The following is a 24,058-nucleotide window of genomic DNA, read 5'->3' on the forward strand; positions in this document are numbered from 1 at the left end:
TCAGTGCTTCCCCAAGATCAAGATAGCTTGTATACAGCACAGACCATGTTTTTTACTTTTTTTTTCTTTTTATTAAGGTATTGATATACACTCTTATAAAGGTTTCACATGAAAAACCAATGTGGTTACTACATTTATGCATATTATCAAGTCCCTAATCATACCCCATTGCAGTCACTGTCCATCAGTGTAGTAAGATGCCACAGATTGACTATTTGCCTACTTTGTGCTACACTGTTTTCCCTATAACCCCTCACATGTGTACTAAACATAATACCCCTCAATCCCCATCTCCCTCCCCTCCCCACCCACCCTTCCCTCCCCCCCCTTTCCTTTGGTAACCACTAGTCCCTTCTTGCAGTCTGTGAGTCTGTTGCTGTTTTGTTCCTTCAGTTTAGCTTCATTGTTATGCTCCACAAATGAGGGAAATCAATTGGTACTTGTCTTTCTCTGCCTGGATTATTTCACTGAATATAATATCCTCCAGCTCCATCCATCTTGTTGCAAATGTCAGAATTTGTTTCTTATGGCTAAGTATTCTATTGTGTATATGTACCACATCTTCTTTATCCATTCATCTACTAATGGACAGTTAGGTTGATTCCGTATCTTGGCTATTGTAAATAGTGCTGCAGTAAACTTAGGGATGCATATGTCTTTTTGAATCTGAGAAATTATATTCTTTGGGTAAATTCCTGAGAGTGGGATTCCTGGGTCAATTATTTCTATTTTTAGTTTTTTGAGGAACCTCCATATTGCTTTCCACAATGGTTGAACTAGCTTACATTCCCACCAGCAGTGTAGGAGGGTTCCCCTTTCTCCGCATCCTTGCCAGCACTTGTTGTTCTTAGTCTTTTCTATGCTGGCCGTCCTTACTGGTGTGAGGTGATACCTCATTGTGGTTTTAATTTGCATTTCCCTGACGATTAGTGATGTGGAGCATCTTTTCATGTGTCTGTTGGCCATCTGAATTTCTTCTTTGGAGAATTGTCTATTCATATCCTCTGCCCATTTTTTAACTGGGTTATTTGCTTTTTGGGTGTTGAGGCAAATGAGTTCTTTATATATTTTGGATGTTAACCCCTTGTCAGATACGTCATTTACAAATATATTCTCCCATACTGTAGGATGCCTTTTTTGTTCTGTTGATGGTGTCCTTTGCTGTACTGAAGCTTTTTAGTTTGATGCAGTCCCATGTGTTCATTTTTGCTTTTGTTTCCTTTGCCTGGGGAGATGTGTTCCAGAAGAAGTTGTTCATGTTTATATTCAGGAGATTTTTTGCCTATGTTGTCTTCTAAGAGTTTTATGGTTTCATGACTTACATTTAGGTCTTTGATCCATTTCAAGTTTACTTTTGTATATGGGATTAAACAATAATCCAGTTTATTCTCTTGAATGTAGCTGTCCAGTTTTGCCAACATCAGTTGTTGAAGGGGCTGTCATTTCCTGATGGTATGTCCATGGCTCCTTTATTGTATATTAATTGACCATATATGGTTGAGTTTATATCTGGGCCCTCTAGTCGGTTCCATTGTTCTATGGGTCTTTTCTTGTGCCAGTACAAGAACTGTCTTGATTACTGTGGCTTTGTAGTAGAACTTGAAGTCAGGGAGCATAATCCTCCCTGCTTTATTCTTCCTTCACGGTATTGCTTTGGCTATTTGGGGTCTTTTGTGGTTCCATATGAATTTTAGAACAATTTGCTCTAGTTCATTGAAGAAGCTGTTGGTATTTTGATAGGAATTGCATGAATCTGTAGATTGCTTTAGGCAGGATGGCCATTTTGACAATATTAATTCTTCCTATCCATGAGCCATGGGATGTGTTTACATTTCTTGGTATCTTCTATAATTTCTCTCATGAATGTCTTGTAGTTTTCAGAGTATAGGTCTTTCACGTCCTTGGTTAGGTTTATTCCTAGGTATTTTATTCTTTTTGATGCAATTGTGAATGAAGTATTTTTTTCTGATTTCTCTTTCTGCTAGTTCATCGTTAGTGTATAGGAATGCAGCAGATTGCTGTGTATTAATTTTGTATCCTGCAACTTTGCTAAATTCAGATATTAGATCTAGTAGTTTTGTGTACAATATCACGAACAGAGAGAGTTTAACTTCTTCCTTGCCAATCTGGTTGCCGTGGCTAGGACCTCGAGAACTGTGTTGAATAAAAGTAGGGAGAGTGGGCATCCTTGTTTTGTTTCTGATCTTAGGGGAAAAGCTTTCAGCTTCTCTCTGTAAGTATAATGTGGACTCTGGGTTTGTCATATATGGCCTTTATTATGTTGAGGTACTTGCCGTCTATACCCATTTTGTTGAGAGTTTTTATCATGAATGGATGTTGAATTTGGCAAATGCTTTTTCAGCATCTATGGAGATGATCATGTGGTTTTTATCCTTCTTTTTGTTGATGTGGTAGATGATGATGGATTTTTGAATGTTGTACCATCCTTGCATCCCTGGAATAAGTTCTTCTTGATCATGATGAATGATCATTTTGATGTATTTTTGAATTTGGTTTGCTAATATTTTGTTGAGTATTTTTGCATCTATGTTCATCAGGGATATTGGTCTGTAATTTGTTTTTTTTTTGTGGTGTCTTTGCCTGGTTTTGTTTAGAGTGATGCTGGCCTCAGAATGAGTTTGGGAGTATTCCCTCTTCTCCTTTTTGGAAAACTAAGAAGGGTGGGTATTAGATCTTCACTAGATGTTAGATGAAATTCAGTGGTGAAGCCATCTGGTCCAAGAGTTTGGTTCTTAGGTAGTTTTTTGATTACCAATTCAATTTCATTGCTCATAATTGGTCTATTCAGATTTTCTGTTTCTTTCTGGGTCAGCTTGGAAGGTTGTATTTTTCTAGAAAGTTTTCAATTTTTTGTAGGTTATTCAGTTTGTTAGCATATAATTTTTTATAGTATTCTCTAATAATTCTTTGTATTTCTGTGGTGTCTGTAGTGACCCTTTTCCTTTCTCATTTCAGAGTTTGGTTATGTTTGTAGACTCTCCTGTTTTCTTGATAAGTCTGGCTAGGGGTTTATCTATTTTGTTTACTTTCTCAATGAACCAGCTCTTGCTTTTATTGATTCTTTCTATTTTATTTTTCTCAATTTTATTTATTTCTGCTCTAATCTTTATTATGTCCCTCCTTCTACTGACTTTGGGCCTCATTTGTTCTTCTTTTTCTAGTTCTGTTAATTGTGAGTTTAGACTGTTCATATGGGTTTGTTCCTCTTTCCTGAGGTAGTCCTGTGTTGCAATATACTTCTCTCTTAGCATGGCCTTCACTGCATCCCACAGATTTTGCGGTATTGAATTATTGTTGTCATTTGTCTCCATATATTGCTTGATCTCTGTTTTTATTTGGTCATTGACCCATTGGTTATTTAGGAGGAGGATGTGAAGCCTCCATGTTTGTGGGATTTTTCATTTTCTTTGAGTAATTTATTTCTAGTTTCATACCCTTTACCTTTATGATCTGAGAAACTAGTTGTTACAATTTCAATCTTTTTGAATTTGCCGAGGTTCTTTTTGTGGCCTAGTATATGATCTATTCTTGAAGGTGTTCCGTGTGCACTTGAAAAGAATGTGTATTCTGCTGCTTTTGGGTGTAGAGTTCTGTAGATGTCTGTTAGGTCCATCTGTTCTAATGTGTTCTTCAATGCCTCTGTCTCCTTATTTTCTCTCTTGTTGATCTGTTCCTTTGGAGTGAGTGGAGTGTTGAAGTCTCCTAGAATGAATGTATTGCATTCTATTTCCCCTTTTAATTCTGTTAGTATTTGTTTCACTTATGTAGATGTTCCTGTGTTGGGTACATAGATATTTTTAGTGGTTATCTATTGTTGGATTGACCCCTTTATCATTATGTAATGTCCTTCTTTGTCTCTTGCGACTTTCTTTGTTTTGAAGTCTATTTTGTTTGATACAAGTGCTGCAACACCTGCTTTTTTCTCCCTATCAGTTGCATGAAATATCTTTTTCTATCCCTTCACTTTTAATCTGTGTATGTCTTTGGGTTTGAAGTGAGTCTCTTGTAAGCAGCATATAGTTGTGTCTTGTTTTTTTATCCATTCAGTGACTCTGTCTTTTGATTCGTACATTCAGTCCCTTTACATTTAGGGTGATTATCGATAAGTATGTACTTATTGTCATTGCAGGCTTTAGATTCATGATTATCAAAGGTTCAAGGTCAACTTCCTTATTATCTAAGAATCTAACTCACTTTATATGCTATTACAAACACCATCCAAAGATTATTTTTCTCTCCTCCTTTTTCTTCCTCCTCCATTCTTCATATATTAGGTATCATATTCTGTACTCTTTGTCTATCCCTTGATTGACTTAGGGGGTAGTTGATTTAATTTTGCATTTGCTTAGTAATTAATTTTTCTACTTTCTTGTGATTTTATTACCTCTGGTGACAGCTACCAAACCTTAGGAACACTTCCATCTATAGCAGTCCCTCAAAAACACACTGTAGAGATGGTTTGTGGGAGGTAAATTCTCTCAGCTTTTGCTTATCTGGAAATTGTTTAATCCCTCCTTCAAATTTAAATGATAATCTTCCCAGATAAAGTATTCTTGGTTTGAAGCCCTTCTGCTTCATTGCCTTAAGTACATCATGCCACTCCCTTCTGGCCTGTAAGGTTTCTGCTGAGTAGTCTGATGATAGCCCAATGGGCTTTTCTTTGTCTGTGATCTTACTTCTCTGTCTGGCTGCCTTTAATAGTGTATCCTTATCCTTGATCTTTGCCATTTTAATTACTATATGTCTTGGTGTTACCTTCCTTGGGTCCCTTGTGTTGGGAGATCTTTACACCTCCATGGCCTGAGAGACTTATCTCCTTCCCCAAATTGTGGGAGTTCTCAGCAATTGCCTCCTCAAAGACACTTTCTATCCCTTTCTCTCTCTCCTTCTTCTGGTACCCCTACAATGCAAATATTGTTCCATTTGAATTGGTCACACAGTTCTCTAAATATTCTTTCATTCTTAGAGATCCATTTTTTTCTCTGTGCCTCAGCCTCTTTATATTCCTCTTCTCTAATTTCTATTTCATTTATCGTCTTCTCCACCGTATCTAATCTGCTTTTAAAATCTTCCGTTGTATGTTTCATTTCTGATACTGTGTTCCATAATGGTTGGACCTCTGACTGTAATTCATTCCAGAGTTCTTGAATATTTTCTGTACCTCCTTGAGCATGTTAATGATTTTTATTTTGAAATCTCTTTCAGTAAGATTCCTGAGATAGATTTCATTTGAATCTTTTTCTGGTGTATTCATAATTTTGCTTTGAACTAGGTTCTTTTGATGTTTCGTGTTTGTATGTGGCGCCCTCTATTCCCCAGAAGCTGTACTCTCTGGAGCTGCTCTGCTCCTAGAGCGATGTTGGGGGTCGCAGGGGAGTGGTGGTGGTGCCTGGGGTGGGGGGAAGGAGCTGTTTCCTGCTTTCCGGCTGCTATGCCTTTCTCCACTGCCAGAACCAGTGCTGCTATGCCTGTCTCCACTGCCAGAACCAGTGGGCTGAGCACACAGGCATAAGCCTCTATACTTTGCATTTGTAGCTGCTGTAGGTGGGGCTTTCCTCTGGCTGTCCTAACAGCAGGGTAGGGTTTGCCTGTTTGGGAGCCAGGCGGGGCTGGCCAGGAAGAAAGCGCAGCAGGCTGCGTATCTTGCAGTGGGGCCTTGGTGCTTCGTAGCCAGCTAGGCGGCTTGTCTACCTGTCCTTTCTCCCAACCAGTAAGCTCTGTGCAATCCTTGCCCCTTTAGTAGCCCTCTCGCTGTTAAGAAGTCTCTCAGCCTGACTTTCTTTTGTCCCAGAGCCGCCAGATATGGATCTCTGCTTTCCACAACTAGCTGGAATCTCAGTCTCTCCAGGTATTCTCCCTGTCTTAGCTTTTCCAACCTCTCTAATCATGAGAGCACCATGCAGTGTAGGTTTGTGTTCCCAGAGCAGATCTCCAGGAGTAGGTGTTCAGCAGTCCCAGGCTTCCACTCCCACCCCACTCTGTTTCTCTTCCTCCTGCTGGTGAGCTGGGGTGGGGGAACAGCTTGGGTCTCACTGGACCATGGCTTTGGTGCATTACCCTGTTCCGTGAGGTTTATTCTTTCCTCCAGGTGTATGCAGTCTGGTGCAGCCCTCTTTTCTATTGCTCTTTCAGGATTAGGTGTAGTAATCACATTTTCGTATTATATGCGGTTTTAGGAGGAAACCTCTGTCTCACCTCTCATGCCGCCATATTTAATCTCAAAGACAGACCATTTTTGATTATTGTTGCTTTGCCTTTTCCATCCTCAGACTCTCTTTTGGGGAGCAAAAATAGCTTGAAGTAGCACAGATGCTGTACTAATCAGAATAGCATAATGGAGTGGTTTACCAAGTGTAGTTACAGTATTTTTTTCTGACTGCTACTAACAAAACAAGAATTTCTCCTATGTTACAAGGGTATGCTAAGATTTAAAGAGGTAAATTACTTACCATAATGCTACTATCTGTAGGGCAGACATTTTCTCAGTGTACTTTTCTCTAATATGTTGTTACTGGTTCTGAGTCAAATGATCTAATCTTATTTTCCTTCTCAGGCATAAATTAACAGTTATTTTTCCCCCAAATGATTATCTATTTCAACATGCTCCAGCCCTCCAGTTTTGGAGGTATTTTATTTCTAAAGGGTAGTTATCAAAATCTGTGGTATGTGGTTTGTCAGGAGCAGATATTCTAGAAGCCATTATCTCTATGGCATTTTTTGCAACTTCAAACATTTCAATATATTGCACATTTTTCTTGATGTGAAATATTTTCTTGCCATTCCCTTCTGATTTGGAGGAAGAGTATTTGGTAAAGAACAATGAGATAGAATTTGATTAGGAATTAATTATACCACATTGGGCTTAATACCACAAGGGGAAAATAGTTTATATGTGTATCTCATCTGAAGTAACCTATAATTACATTTAACCTCATGATTCATGATGAAAGATTATTATGTTATCAAGTATTTCAGTTTTTCATTTAGTTTTTAACAGATAACAAACATCAGACTGTGGATGTTTGTGAATGTTTATATATACTCACTCTGGTTTTCTCTCTAAAGATGCCCAATTGTAATTCTAAGAGAGTAGGTAATTGTATAGTATTAACTATTAAATATTTATTCTAGTATTTGAACCCAACTTCATTTCACTTACTGGAGGAGTAGAAAGCAGTGTGCTTCCTATACTTGCTTGCACCATTATCTTGTTGTCCAGACTTTTTGTTAAGACGTACACATCTGATAACTCCAATAATCTTTCTACATGCTTATGTCTAGAGACTGTGGAGTGTATCTAGAGAATAGCACGTAATCTAAAAATTGGTACTGGTTTAAATTGACCAGCATCAACTACAAATTGGCCCTGTACTTTACCTGAAAACTCTTATACATTTCTCTAGTCAGCATGTTCTCCCATATTTCACAATAACTGTCAGAAATTTCTCCTTCCAAGTCTCTCTTCATTCTCACTTACAGCTTTGTCTACTACTTCTCAGGGAAAAAACAGTAACTGTGAGATGGAAACTACATCAGCTTTTCTTACAAAACCTATACTGTACCTATCTCTCTTTCCTAATAAAAGATTCAGATACTTCTAAGACCAGTAAACACCAGGTGCCATCCTCTTCGGCCTCCCAAGAGACTGTGCATTATCTCTCAGCCCCTTTTTCTCTGATACTTTTCTCTGTGTTGACTGCTTCTCACCAGTGTCTCAAGCATCCATAAGTTGCTCTCCTTTTAAATGAATATACCCTGAACCCTACATATCTCCATATATCACCCTGTCTCCCTTTTTGTTTACAACCAGATTTCTTAAATAAGCTTTGTTTGCTGTTAATACTTATCCCCTTCTTATCTCTCTACCTACTGTAATTTGGTTTCATCCCTAATTTGCCCAAATTATTCTTCCCAGCATCACCAGTGATCACTAGAGTCATTAAATCTCAACAGTATTGTTCAGCCCTTAACCTTTAGATAACATTTGACACTGAGCCATTCTCTTAAAATCCTCTCTTTCCCTGGTGTCTGACACTTCTCACTAGGTATGACCCACCTGTCTGTTTCTTCCTTGTCACATCCCTCCCCTTCTAGTCAGGGGAACTCACCTGTTCCCACAGCTCATACCTTTGTGACTCTGACAGTGCTCACATCACTTTCCCTAACTCAGATCTCTTCTAAACGACCCATATGAGGAACCTCATGAACCACGGAGTACCTTCAAACTTATCATGTTCATTTCAACTCTTGTCACCTACCCCTCAAAAACTCCTGCTCAACCTCTAGGTGTTCCTGTGTCAATAAAGTTGAAGATACAAACTTTAGTGTCACTAACAAGCCAGAAAACATGGAGTCGTCCTTAATTGCTGCTCTTCTGTTCAGCCTATCACCAAATATTAGTGATTCTATATCCTAAATTTCTGTGGAGTCTATCCTTTTGTCTCCAACTCTCTTGCCTCCATCCTAGTCTAAACCAGTGTTTTTCAAAATTGTGGTCTCTGATGCTACAAGTTTTGCCAAGCTATAAATCAGCATTCTTCTAGTTACAGTAGTTCAGTGTTGATGGAAAATCTGACAAAGACTCTTTTCCTCATGCAGTGTGCACTGGCTGGCTGCTAGTCCACGAACCACAGATTGAGCAGCACTGATTTAAGCCATCATTTCTTAAATCTCTTCTTCATTGGCCAAGTAACTAAATTCAGCATTCGGACTATTATTATTTCCTGACATATCTATTATTTTTCCACAGAGTAGTAAGAATGATCTCAGCTTAATATTACTTATTCTCAATGCCCTTCAGTAAGTGACTTTTTGTCCTTAATATAAAATCCTCAGTCTTACTTAACATGGTTTACAAAATTCTTGAGTCAATCCTCAGCTTGTGTTTCTAGGATCATCTCCCACCTTTTAACTATGTTGGACTTCTTTTAAGTAGCTTGCATATGCTGTATTTCTCTGATCTCTCAGGTTTACAACTTGCTATTCCATTTATGAAGACTGTTTTCTCTTCATCTCTTTATGCCCAGCTTGTTCATTTCTTTATGCCTTATTTTCCTTGTTCAGTTATCAGTTTAGAAGTCTCAGGCATCTAACCTTGCAACTAGATCAGATACTTTTTTTTCTTAGTTCTTAACCACCACACATCACATTTATCATTTCTTTTTAAGTGCCTGCATTTTCTTTTGGACTATAACGTATATAAGAGTGGGTACCATGTCTGCTTTGTTCCATGCTACATTCCTAGAACCCGGCATAATATATGCCATATTTTATGAATTAGGACTTTTTATCCTGTTTCACAACTTTTCCAGAACCTGGTGGACTACAGATTTCTTCCCACCTTTCAACCATCCATGTATATCTCAGTGTATTGTAAAATGAGTTGATTCTTAACTTTGTAATTCAATTGCTACATTAGTGATAGATCAAATAAATGAGAGATGAAAAAAATCTCTCTTAAGCACTAGGAATTCATTTTAGCAGGCAAAGTATACCTTAAGGTTTTGGGAAAGAGAATTTATAGTGTTCTTTAAAATATGACCCAGAGCCTACTTAAGTTCTTGTCATATAGAGTGCTTATAAAAAATGGGACTCTTAGTCCATCCTGAACAACAAATCATAATCTTTTGGGGTTTAGGAGCCAGTATTCAGTTTTTCTTTGTTTCTGAAAGCTCTGGAAATCCCTGTTATATAAAAGGCAGTCTGTATGACCAGAGCCAACCAAACTCTTTCCATATACTATTTATGATCTTTGGCAATTACATTCAGTTAATTGGAATTTTTTCCCCTTATCAATTTGCTGCTTAGCAAATTAGAAAAAATTTCAGATTAACAGTGGAGATTTATTAGTTAAGATTGGAGGGAGAAATTCAGCAATCTTCTGAATTTGTCCTAAAGTGAGTATATATTGCAGCCCAGTCTCTTTAAAAAGCTCATGTGAAAAAATGGCCTGATAGTAAAAACAGTGTAGTTGTAGATACACACACTAGTGGATCTTGGTATGTGTTAAGTATCAGGCTGTTACCAGAAAACTGTTTTTTCATTTTCAGTGATTTCATAGAAGCAAACATGTTCTTTATTTCTTTCTTACCTATTTTTTTATATAGTAAATGTTTATTCTTTTAACAAAAAATTAATATATTCATGTCTCTGTTCTCTAGCTTGTTACAGTCTTACACTCAACTGGTATAAAATATGGTGATTATATAGAAGCAGGGTAAAAAAGACATAGTAATCATAACAGCAACATAGTCCTTTATAATTCATGCTGTGCTTTCTCATGTGGTCTTTTATTTAATCCTCATAATAACCCTGTGAGGATCATGGTAGCCATTACCATCTCTGTTTTACAGAATAAGAAATATTCTGAGATTCATAGGGGTTATGTAACTTGATCCAGATGACCTGAATGTAGGCTTTCAACTCTAGAGCTTACATTCTATTTCAGACTTTCTGGAATGACATTGGTTTTGTAGATCAACAAGTTGTTCTAACTCAACTTGAATACCTTGGGTTAAAGGAGGATAGTAGTTTTTGCCCATTTCATGGGAATTGCTATTATGCATCATAGTGATATTTATTTGGCTTGAAGCACCTCATAAAATGTGGCACCAAACAGCAGAAATACCTTATAAAATTATACCAATTCTTGTAAGTCATATAGCAAAGAACAGATACATACTAAAATTGGCTTTAAAGTATCTTACAGGCTATTAATGATACTGCCTTGGCAGGACTGATTGTATTTGTGACCCTTGTTTTTTTTACTTAAGCTACTTGCAAGTTTCTTGGATTAAAAATATTAGCACATGTGCTTAACCGTGTTTCAGTTTTAAGCAGAAACTTGTATTTAAAGAAGATAGTATTTGTAGAAACTAATACGTGTATGTACAACTGGGATAGCAAAGAATGATGTCTGACAGTTGATCCCTTTCCTGATGGCTTTTATGTGCAGGTTTTCATTGTTTTTTTATTGTCAAAGCTATACTTTTTGCTAATTTTCATTCCTTAAAATTCCTGATATACTTCATTCACTTTACAGGCCCTAGATGGTCAGAATATTTATAATGCTTGCTGTACCCTAAGGATTGATTTTTCCAAACTTGTGAATTTGAATGTAAAATACAACAATGATAAAAGTAGGGATTATACAAGACCTGATCTTCCATCTGGGGATGGACAGCCTGCATTGGACCCAGCTATTGCTGCAGCATTTGCCAAGGAGACATCCCTCTTAGGTATGATTTATTGTCTGTACCACTTTTCTTCCATTTCGCCAAATGGAAAGTGCCTGTTTAACTCAAGTAAGTATGATGAATCCCTCATTTTGGAATTTAAGAATTTGTTAGGTTTTATTTTTCTCAGGTGAGAAGACATGGATGCTGTTGGAAAAAATACTAAAGCGTTCTTCATAAGTGTAATTGAAATTATTATCAGTTATATTCCTCTTACCACCCTCCCCTTCTTTCCCAAACTAAAAGAAGAAATACTGTTGAGTTCCTAATAAAATTTTTACACTTTAAACTTGATGTCACACTCTCTAGGTCTCAATCTGTGTCCAGGACTCTTGTGCATATTCTTTAGGACTAATCTGATTATTTTAATTTAATTTAGCACTGCATAGAAAGAGTGAACCATTAACACATATGGGTTTTTTTCAAAACATAGCTAGCCTCTCTTTTAAAAAACAATTTAAACTATAAAGAATTTTTTATAGAATTTATCTTGGTGTTTATTCGCATTTTGTCTTATTTATATTTCACTTCATTTTACAATGGATTTGACCCATCTAACAAAAAACAATGCAAAAATTTGCAACTAATAGTTTGTGGAGTCAAGATAAAGAAAATATAGGGGAAATGTTTTATAAGTAAAATGAGTGAAATGATTTATTTATAACTTTAGATAAAATTTTTGCATTTATTTTTGTTCATTTATTTGCCCATTTGGTGTTTGGATTCTGGGTGGAGTCATTGTTAGCAACCTTTCTAGGGACTTCATCACCATTTTCCTTGTGATCTCATGGCCTAAGTGAAATTTTTTTTTAAGTAATAATAAAAAGTCTCAATTTTTTCATTAAATTAAGAAGCCCTGGCATAACTATTAACTTTTATCTTACTCTGTACTTTTATTATTCATTTTTCAGGTGTCTTCATTTTTACATTAAGGGGTCATGAGTAAAGTTGCTTATTTATTCTTAATAAATTCTAGTGTCGTCTTTCAGCTCTTACTATTTTGTTTCTGCACTCTGTCTAATAAGTAAAAGGAAAATGCCTTTTGGTAAATTCATCTTCCTTTACTAAATGACTCATCATTTACCTGTTTTTAATGGTTTTTCATTTTGTTATAGCTTTTTTTTTCTTTAAGTATCCTTAGTTTTTGAAAGTAGGTAAGTTGCAAGTTTTAAAAATCAAATAATGGACTCCAGTAGTTTTGATCATTTACAAGAGGTAACCACTGTTATATTTTGATATTTTTTCCTCTTTATGTAAGTACATATTTTGTTAAAAATTAAAATCACATGATTTTGTGTTTCATTGTAATTGTCATTTTACCAAGAATTGTTTTTGAGACAATAGTTTAATAAATAGCTGTGTAGCATACTAGTGGATATGCAGTAGTTTCAGAAGTACCCTTGTTGGACATCTGCTTCCATACTTCTTAATAAAAAATAGCATTTTGATGGAAACCCTATGTATAACTTATTTGTCTTTGAAATTATTTCTTTAGGCTAGACTCCAGAACTAGAGTGATTGAGTCAAAGAAAATGTTAAAGGGTTTGATTCTTCCTGCAAAATTTTTTCTTAAAAAGATATACTAATTTAAGCTAACACAAATAATAGGAGGATAGCTATTGTACTTTTTCCCCCACTAGCATTGAAAATTATTTTTTTGATTTGCTAAGATTTTAATGTGATAGGTATATCAAATTAAGTTACTGTTTTATTATCTTATGAGATAGTTTATAATGTTCAAATGCTTATTAGATACTTGTAAGTCTCGATTGGTTGTCCGAATTCTTTCTTTTGGGATATATAATGTATATTAAGGATATTATGTTCATATTATGAGCTCAGCCTTCAACTTTAGTCACCTGTTTCAGACTGGCCAGTTTATAGAAAAAGTATTTTTAAATACTTTATCTCAATCCAAAAGTCTCCATTTATAGGACATTAACTTTTCTCCCACACATTTTATGGATATTATCATCTTTATAAGGAACCACTTACTGTTTTGCTTTTTAAAGTAGTCTTCAAACACCCTTTATAGTAACATTCAGTATTGCTTTAGTGAGGTAATGCCTTACAGAATGGTACTAAATCTTTTCTATTTTTTATTTGCCTCCAGTGATATTTAATAAGTCTGGTGACTTCAGTGTACAACAAACTAGTATTGATGGAATCCATTTCCTGCTGAGTCTTCCTCAAACAGTACTTACTCAAGATGAAGTAATTGATAGGTATCTCTATTTTTCAAAGACGATTTAAAACACAAGTACTAGGTGATGATTCTTTTCTGCTAAATATTTCGGGGATTCACTTTACCTTGCATAATTTTTGTGTCATAGGTAAGCACATGACGATTTATTTTGGAATCAGTATTACACATTTTAATTGATACTACACAGTACTTTTTTAGGACTAGCATTTATACCTGGCTTCTTTGCTTTTTTCTTATAGTGCTAGGGATCACAGTGTTTCAGAAAATGTAATTTATTCTAGAAAGGAGACTGAGTGCTTTGCAATTAGTTAGATCTGACATCTAAGTACATAATCACAAATCTGTCAGATGATTTGCTTCAGAGAACAAAGTGATCAAAAGTCCTTGAGATTATAAACTGAGACATTATTATAATGAGCAGTTTATCATGTTTAAGAAATGTAGTTAATTTATTAAGGGGTGGATCACTTTTAGAAAAATTGCTAGAAATAATTAATATTTTATGGTCATGTCTGCATTTAAAAAATTAGGAAAGATAATATGTATAGAGAATACTTACCTTAGAGCTTTTCTATGTATTTTGAGTTGAATAAAGTAGCAGTCAGCCATTCTCATACAGTCTGGACAGAAAGACAAAGCAAACTTTGTATAGGAAATCTGTTGATGTTAAAATAATTGATAATCAATAACACATACAAAAATTTATTCATAAAGGCAAATATGTAGTCCTTATAACGGTGTTTCCCAAACACATTGAAATCACTGGTTCCTACTCTAAACTGAGAATCATTATTTAATTGTATTGTTTAAGCAGTAATGCTTCAGAGGTGTTCTTGTGCTTCATATTGTATCTCAGTTGGAAGCATAAAACATCTGGTTATCCCACCTCTTAGTGATTTTAGCCATCCTTTAAGATTGTAGTTTCAGGTGGTAACATTCTGATCCTTGGACTGTTTTTCTACTAATGGTTTTTAATCTACTAATGATTGCTGCCTTAATTCATTTCATTTGGGGGGTGCAAGTGCTGCCCTTTTCCCCCTAATTCACACATTCATTCTACATTAATTAGTTGAAAATCTTAATGTAGAGTTTCCCTTCACCAGCTAGGGCTATGTGCAGGATAATTAGTTAAATTTTTGTATTATTGGCAAATTTTTAATAGAAGAAGTTGATGCCTAGCTTTTGTTTGCTTTTAGTTAATTATATAAACCAGGTTATGAATGGGCACAGTCTAGATTCTTCCCAACTTCTGCTTTAAACTTTAGAAACTGTTGGTTGCTTCCAGGTCCTGGCAGCCCCAGAGTGGTTTGCGGTGGTAACCTTAGTCTAGAGTGAGCAGTTTTATTTACTTATGTAATTATTACTTTTATTATTATTATTAGAGGTTTTGGCCAGTGGCCCTGAAAAGAAAAAGGGGGTGGATAAAGGACTGAACAGGGCTAATTAAAATTTAAATATTTTTCTCAAAAAATAATTGATCCCCCTAAAATAAAGAACCAGGAAGCATTAATATATTCTCAGAAATTACCAACAGACTCTAAGTCACTTCTCTCATAGCTAATTGTGAGGAAAAAAATAAGTTCCATATATGAGTATGATTACTCAAAGGATTTAACATCCTTCAGGTGTTCTTTTTCTTGTATCCATGTGAATTTGCAGTCTGTGGCTGTTCTTTTTAATGTGAGTCCTGTAAGATGTGCAGTAGAAACAAACATCTGTGATGCATTGCTGTCTTAATATATGCTATTACAGTAGATTGATGAAGGAGAAAAACTATAAAGCTGAGTAATTAGAAATTAATTAGCATTATAGTGGTGAGCTTATAGAGTAGGACTCATGTTTTCTTTAAATATATTTAAGTGATGCTTGTGTTTCTCCTTTTGTGTGCACGTTAGATTTTTTTTTAGAAAACAAGATATGCTCATCCATTGTTGTCTTTAGGCTGTTCATGGTTTCAGTATCCTCTAAAGGTGGATGTTATTTGGAAATTCTTATTTTGTTTTTTTACCAAACTATTTATCCAAGCCCTAGAGCTTAGGAAAAGGAAAATTATCACTTGGTATTTTCATGAGTTTGTAAGGTTACTTTCAGTTATTGTGATGTAGACCATTAAACAGGCTTTCTGAAAAGAAATGCTGGTGAAAAATCTTAAAGATATACATATGCCAGTTGCTAAGGTGTCTTGCCAATGGGTTTCAGCCCTGGACAGATTCACTATGGATTCAATGAGACCGAAGAAATGACAGTGGAATGTTCTTGGGGTGAAAGGGTTATACCCAACTTTCCCAACTTTATTCCCATGGTGGCAGGTCAGTCAGTAGACTCCCATCCAGTCAGAGCAAGTCTCCATGCAGCAAGAAAATCTCTGCCTCCGCGGCTCTCTGCCCCTGCAGACATCTCAGGTCTCCGTCCTCGATGCTCCCAACAAGCCAGCCTCTGCTCTCCTATAGTCATGCAGCCAAGAGCACTGGGGGCAGCTCTTTATATAGAGTCAGTAACAACATATGGCCCACATGTGTGTAGTGAGCTAGCCAACCAGGGCCATGTGAGAATCTTGGTCATAGGAGAGAATCCGGGCCATAGGAACCTTCACTTTCTCCACATAAGGAGTGTGGTCTTTTTTGGATGATTAGTATTGATGGAAGAAGGGATTAGCTATTTTTCCTGCTACAATTTGCTGTCTCTAAAAATATGGTTCTGTTATCAGAATGCCTTGATAGATCCCTTTGGGATAATTCCAACCATAGGAAGAACTATTTAGAAAATTACTAGTTTAAAAGTAGTTACACTTAGATTCTACCTTTATTGCTTACAATTCTTCATTTCTAATATTTTGTGGCAAAAACCTTTGAAATGCTATGGCTTGCAATGAAGTTGTCTCAATCCCAGGAACCAAAGTTTGTCTGATGCATGTGGATACTAGTAATAGCTTATTTATTGAGTATTATTATGTGCTGGAATTGTTCTTAGTCCTTTTTTTAAGAGTTAATCCTCACATTCATATCTAAATTCATTTACCCTATTGCCCCCATTTTATAGAGTTAAAAACTGAGATACAAAGAGATTAGCAGTTTAGTCAAATTTCCATACTTAAGGAGTGACTGAGAAAGTCTGGCAGTCTGGCTCCAAAGTCCATACTCCTAACTGATACACAAATAAACAGTAGAATAAAATGTACTGTTGATTAGCTGGACCTTTTAACCTGCCCCTTCCTCCCCTGTGGAGTTAATATAGAATAACACAATACATGTAGTAAATACATAAGTCCTGTAGTTTTAATTTCCTTCTTTTCTCATTTACTAAGATGTTTTCTGTTGCTATGACAGATTGTTTTTTGTTGCTAAGTCCATTCAGTGTTTAACCTGGTTATTTTATGATTAGAAAACCAGAGATGTGTATTGTTTCTTCTATCTATTGAAAGTTAGATCCAAAATAGGGATATATAAAATATGCAAACCAAAAACAATAAACTGACTTTTTAAAATTTTTTCACAAAACATATACATTAAAACTTACATACTAAAATCTTAATTTTATCAAAACCCTAATCTGTAATGTTGTACTATAAAACTAATTATAGCAAAGAAAATTATGCCCATAAAATTAAAGCGAGTAACTTACTGCAGGGAAAATGAAAGAAGCTCCTGTGGCCAGGATCCTTACCTGATCCTAAACTATTTGATACTGTGACTGGCCCACTGCTAGGCTAATGCTTACACACCCATTGGCAATGAGCCATTATCATGTTCTATATATAAAGAGCTCTGCCCAGTGCTCTGCCTGGAGATGAAGGCAGAGGCAGAGACAGAGATGATTGCAAATGCCCCAGAGGCAGACATGAGTCTAGCACTTGACCTGCCACCATGAGAATAAAGCTTGATATGAACCTTTTTACCCCTAACGTTCTGCTGCTGTTACTTGTTTCACTAAATCCAGAGTGAATTTGCCAGTCAAGCTTTCATCCAAGAAAGACCAAAATAATTACTTAACAATACGCCAAAATCCTAGAAACATTAAACTACATAGATTTTTGAAGCATATCACTAAATGTCATAGTAATACCCCCCAAAAAGAACAACCATATAATTAAAAAAGGAATATTTTATCATGTTCAACATAAATCAGAAAATTTTGGTAAGATGTCACTTGAAAATACCTGTAGTGATTCACATCCCATAAGTTTTTTTTTCTCATATTTTTGTTTTATCTAAGAAGAAACTAGTCGAGCATGCCTATTTTATATGTGTGTTCTTAGAAAATCATCTTGAGTTCTTTGGATTATTATACTATCTTTAATTTTGCTGTGGCAGAATTTTTTAAGTACAAATTTTTCATTCTTTAAATTGTCTCCTTTAGAAAAATAAGTTGCAAGAGCTGAGGTAGAATTGTCTGTTTTAAAATTTCTGTTAGTGGATAAAATTTTAACTCTGGAATCACAAATTAACTTGAAGCAGTAACCTTTAGAGAATTTACTTAACTCTTTGAATCCATTTTGAATAGTACTGGCATGAATGTGTTTAAATAGGGAATTTTTAGTCTTCTCAGCAAAGGAAATTGTTTGGTAGTAGTTGCACACTTTGGAGATAAACGTAAAATCGGCCAGAAATGTGATGTAAATTTTAGAAAAAATATGTTGTTGAGTCAGTTCATACTTACTTACCAGCATTCTTAAATGGATTAAGCTTACTTTTAATGTTATTCATAGGCAGCCTTTTTTGATATAAAGCTCTTAATGAATGGTCACATACTCTTTTCTTGAACTGATCCATTATATTCACCCACTGTATTCTCAGCTGTAGTTTTAAATAACTTCCTTTTATTAGTCCTGTTATTTACCTTCTCTTTTTCCATGACAGTCCATCAGATATTTGAAAACCTCTCTTGTGCTCATCCTAGTGTTCATATTTTTAAGGCTAAACAGCCTGAATTCAGTGGTAATCAACTCTGGCCTCTAAATACAGCAAATAAGCTTAAATTAAATCAGACTAGATTTTATTTTGAAAAAATATGTTTTTGAGAGTTGGAAGTATATATACAGCATGGTTAAAACAAAAAGCTTCTAAAGTTGTTAGTGCTGCTTTTGCAATAAGTAGAAAAAAGAATATGTTTTTGACCTTAGTATAAAATGTACCTCTATCTAAAGGTAAAAATTATGCAGATTTTCACTAGTTCCCCTAAAAGTACACCAAGAAAATAATAGATGCATATAGGAAATTTCATTTAGATTCTCGATCTTTCTCTTTCAGTTCTTCCTAGCTTATTTCTATTCCCTTCTGCTGTATTTTCTTTTTTGCTGTTGATACTGATTTTAATTCAAAGTGGTATCCACTCTCTGAATCTGCCTTTTCTATTTGATCCCTACTTTCTAGATTTTTTCTGATAGCTTCTTAGGTGATTGCCATGGGCATTTCACATCTCTAGAAGGATTCTGCCTCACCTCAGTAGCATCCTGGTTTGTTTTTTTCCTTGCATTATTCAACAATCATTTTAGCACGATGCTAGACTCTGCAAGGACTCAGAAGAATTAAAAGGTAATTCTGGTGGACTCAGCTCTAATGAAATATGTGGTAGAGTTAGTATGGAATTACAACATAGTGAAGTGAGTAATCATCCATAGGAAAAATTGGGGGAGGGAGTTAATGGGCCAAAGGCCATTTGATTTGGATAAGAAAAAAGATAATTTAAAAAAATACAGCATGAACAAATGTGATAAAAGTATATGTCATGTTTAGGGAATGAGTAAGCATTCCATTATGAATAATGTAAAAGGTAATTGGGAAAATATGAAAGGCAGTGCCAAAAAGAACTAGTTTGGGACAAGATTTTAGAACTGCTGCTATCTAAAGGAGTATTTTGGAGTCTTAAGGTATTTAGTCTAAACGAGGGATTTGGGATGAGAATGAAAAGAAAGAACTATGGGAGAAATTAAACATAAAAGTGGTAGACTTGGCATCTTACTGATACAATTACTTATAAAGTGTTAAACTTGTGAAGGAGTTCACCAGATAATAGGAAATTCAGCCTAGTACATGGGTAAGAGTGCTGTGGGGTTGTGAGGTCAAAAGTATGATATTTATAAGTTCGGTTTAAGATTCCCTAAGTTTAGCAGAGCAAGAAAGTTAAACTGAAACCTTATGCAGTATAGATGTGTATTGTGGGAAATTGAAAGATGAAATAGATAGGATTAAAATTTGAATTGCCTGTTCAGTAGTTACCATAATTTGTACATAAGAGTGGGTATGAATCATAACAGATTACACCTGTAAATATGATAAAGTATTACTGCTCTTTGAAGAAATCTATAATAGAAAGAAAGGAGAAAAAGATAAAGTAGTTGAAGAATAAAGCAGAGTCCAAGAGGAAATGTTTGTTTAGGAAGTATGAATAATCATCAAGAGTATGAGTTCCAAAACCAGATGTCCATCCTGAGTTCAAAATTTGGCTCAGCTTCACTGTCTCAACTTCCACATTAGTAATGGATATAATGACATGGGATGTAGTAATCTCTGTGTTCTAAGGCTGTTGTGACAAATAAACGTGTTAAGACATGTAAAGAATTTTGAACAGCTCCTGGCATATAATGAATGCTCATTCCAAATTAACTAGTGTTTGTTTTTTAGGCTAGCTTAAGTCCTAGAAGTGACCATTATGCATTGGCTCAAGGTTATAGTGGAAATGTTAGGGCCTAGAAAATATAGTTACTTTTTTAGGAAAATTTTGAGAATTAGAAGGGATTTTTATCAAGCTCACATAGAAATTATGGGCACAGCTAAAGTCAGAACTGAAGACATTAACTTTATAGTCCATATTCTTTATTCTCGCCATTCTATATCTTTATGAAGAATGAGAAGTGGGGGAACAGATGAAAGAAGGAAGGACTTTTGAAGTTGGTTGAAAAATTTGAGGGAATTCTCATCTGTATTTCATATGTGTTGAACATAATGAGAGTAAGAGTTAGCATACTAAGTCTTGTGGATTTTTAGGGAACTCTTGAGAGTAGACTAGGAAATGGGCTTAAGTTGGATAACAAAATGTTTATGGAATCACTTTGGGGGTATGTATGCCTGTGTTTTCATTTTAATACTTACAAACCTCACATATACTTATATAACCAAAATACAAGATTGGATTTATCCAAGTCTGGCATTCTAGAGCACTAAAGGACTAGGAGAGCAAGCAAGCCAAAACACTTAGGCTACATGGTAAAGACAAGCCAAGGGAGAGTAAGAAAGGGAACTGTTCCTCATAAAGGCCAAAAGTGGGTTCATTAATTGTTTGGGAGTAGGAGGATTGAGAAGATGGAAGAATGAAATCAGGAAAGGGAATTTAGATTTAAATGTTAGAAATGAATGCTTTAAAAAAAAGAAAAAAGAAAAATCAGACTTAGCAAGAGAATTTGCTGAAATGGAATGTTGTAAAAAAATCATCGAAAGTAACATTTTCAAGAAATCATGAGGCCAGTGTGTTAGATCACAAGATGATAGGATGGAAGAGAAGGAGATAAAGCCAGGTGCTATGAGAAAATGTCCCAGTGATCTGATGGCTATTTTGATAAGAAATGATTGCATGGTGTTGACATCATAAGCTGTCCTAATTTGTTGGTGGTAGAATGGGAGCCTGAAAGTAACATTGGGTAGTGGGGTAGAGTGATGAATAATACATCTATTTCTTACCTTTGGAAAAAAGTTTAGGGAGATAAAAATGACTTTTTGAGGGAATTAATAAGAGAAATTTTGTTAGGACAAAGTATAATTAAAAAGTTTCTTTAAGGAATACATTGAACAAAAATGCAGTTGTTGATAAAAAGAATGGATTCTGGAGGGCAAAATATGAAATGAAGGGAAGGTTGGTAGAAAAGGAGGAATGGATTATTTCAAGAAGGGATAGTAGTTGTCATTCTTGTCAAAAGTGAAATATTTTCAAATCAGGAAATAAAATGTTGTAAAAAATTGCCCTTCCCATCGAAGACAATTAGAAGGGACCATCAAAGTCCCACCACCAGCTGTCTGTTCAGTAACAAACTACCTGGTGTCTTGAACAGGGAAAAGATAAGATGAAAAGAAGTAATGTAATTGATTTTGGATAGAAGTTTTAGAATGGGAAATGAAGGGATCCTGCATCCTTAAAAACCAAGGATAAAACTGTTGTGGTCAAGAGGTGCCTGAGGAGACATGACAGTAATGGGATCTTGGACAAAAAAAGGACATTAGATGCAACCTAAGAAAATCTGAATAAGGTGTGGACTTTAGTTAATACTAACCCATCAATATTGGCTGAGTTACTACAACAATTATACCATACTAATGTAACATGTTGATGGGGCCAAAGGGGTGCCTGGGTTATATAGGAGCCCTGTGGAACTTCAATTTTTTTGTATATCTAAAACTTTAAAAATATTTATTAAAATCTAAAGTTTGGAATGGAAATGATTTAAAATAAGCTAACAAAAAATTTAATTGTTCAGTTGAAATGGGCAGGGTTAGGGATGTCTGTTCATCAGCAAAATATGACCTGAAGAGAAGGATAGATACATAATTTTTATCACTTCATAAGAACTAACATGAGAAATTTATGATATTGGTGAATCACTCAAAATATCTAGGTGGCCCAGCTGATGAAGATCATTTCATATGGAAAGGATCCCTATTATGCCTTCTGTTTGTTTAGCATATGGCAGTTTGTAAAATTCTCCAGCCGTGTTTTATCTTTATGACAAACCTGGAAGTAGAACAGGCATTTTTATCCCCCATTATCAATATGCTTAAATAAATAGTATTTTTTTTCAAGCATACCTGCTGCCTTAACTAAAGATGTAAATCAGTAAAATTAAAATTATTTTTACAGCTCAAAATAATACACTGGAGCCAATGTATATAACATTTAATAATCTTTACAAAGGGGAGATGGTAAATTTATTGTCTACTCTTAAACCTAGGAGTTAATATTAATATAAAAAATAATGTAAATAATGTAAAATTCCTTTTCAGAAGTTACTATTATGGTATAGTGAATCATGTTTTATATGTAGGTTTTTATATTTTTATTATAGTAGACATGTAGATTAAACCTTAGAAAAGTTTTTGCTGATTGACCAAGTGAATTTTTAGAGAAGGGTATTCTGGGGTTAATTGTAGAATCTGTCCTTAGAGGTTTTAAAAGTCCAGTAAAAACTCAGTCTATTCTAGTGATTTAGAACTGTAAAGATGGCTTAAGCAGTTTGACTTAACCAGCCCAGGGGAGGAAATAGTAGAAGGGAAATAAATACTAGTGGCATTAAGGACAGTGACTACCCTCACCTCTTTAAACCACTCTTGTACTATAACTGTGGGCTACCTAAAATTCAAGAAAGATCATTTGCAGGATAGGTCACCTGACTTAGTAGCACTGGCCCAGAATAGTGATTGTAAGTGGAAGAGTAGGGAGACTGTGAAGTAGCATTTGGACACTAGTCAATGGTGGACACCTCATAGCTTGTTTTCTACTTTCTGTTAAGCTTTCTATTACTTCCTTACTAGAAGGAGGTAAATTGCATATACTTTGAGCCCAAATTTTTCTAACAAGAAAATCAGTCTTATTTTTACTAAAGCACAGTGTTGTGTAGTAAGATATGGCATTCTCTGGTAGATTTTTTTTTTTTTCTTAGTCTCTGGCATCTATCACACTAAAACCTTTAGCCTAGACATTTAATTCTCAACATTTTAGATTGATTTCAATTATTATAATTCTCAGTGATCATTTTTCTATGATAAGGCTTGATATTTTAAATATTGTGCCAACAGGGTATCTCCATTAGAAAACCAAAATTTCCCGAAGAAATGAATTTTAAAAAGTTATATTTTTAAATATTTAAGGTTTCTTTGAACAAATTTTTCTTTACTGTTGAATATTTTGGTGTAATATTCATTAGTTGTTTAATTGTATATTGACATGGTAGAGATGTATTTTAGAAGAAACAATTTTCTGCAGAAACAAAGTTAACCTCAGTTTGCAATATGTAAATTGATATATCAAATTTAGGTAGATTGATATTTTTTGTATGTTTCATGAATGAGTCATTTTTCTTGAAATGTCAACAAGGAAAGATGAGTAATAGGTGACTTAGAACTATAAATTTTGGAAGTGTCAGTAGTGAGTAGTCTTAACTGCATGTCTCACATTAAAAATAATTAATATATGTATATACCCACATCTGTCATATATATTACAGAATTTCCTTTCCTTTGGAGTGAGTAAATGCATCTTGAATTTTTCAGTATTTTTTAAGCAGCCCATTATGTATAAAGTGTTACAACAAATACATATTTATGGCAGTGGTTCTTTAAATGTATAGAGATATTTGGGAAACCCCTGAGACTGTCTCAGTGGGTCCATAAAATCAAAACTATTTTCATGATAATACCAAAGTGTTACTCGGTTTTTTACTGTAATTCTCTCATTAGCATACACTGGAGTTTTCTAAATTACTCTGACAGCTTATAGAATACTTGATTATGTGTTCTTGTTCTTTAAAAATGTTCTTGGTTTTAATTTCTGATATATTAAATTCAGTTGATATAACCCAAATAAACAAAACCTCTTGTGGTCCTGAGAATTTTTA

At 34.9% G+C, this 24,058-nt stretch overlaps 1 protein-coding gene across 4 annotated transcripts in view; it reads left to right on the forward strand.

Annotated features, from left to right (window-relative positions):
- PTBP2 (polypyrimidine tract binding protein 2) overlaps positions 1-24,058 on the forward strand; it is an 88,723-nt gene that overhangs the window by 52,041 nt on the left and 12,624 nt on the right. For all 4 annotated transcript variants that reach the window (XM_017660094.3, XM_017660095.3, XM_017660096.3 and 1 more), the window contains exon 8: positions 11,063-11,258. In XM_017660094.3, coding sequence (XP_017515583.1) covers positions 11,063-11,258 — 196 coding nt within the window. The remainder of the gene's footprint in view (positions 1-11,062; positions 11,259-24,058) is intronic.

Source organism: Manis javanica, chromosome 4, assembly GCF_040802235.1.
Source record: "Manis javanica isolate MJ-LG chromosome 4, MJ_LKY, whole genome shotgun sequence".
NCBI lineage: Eukaryota > Metazoa > Chordata > Mammalia > Pholidota > Manidae > Manis > Manis javanica.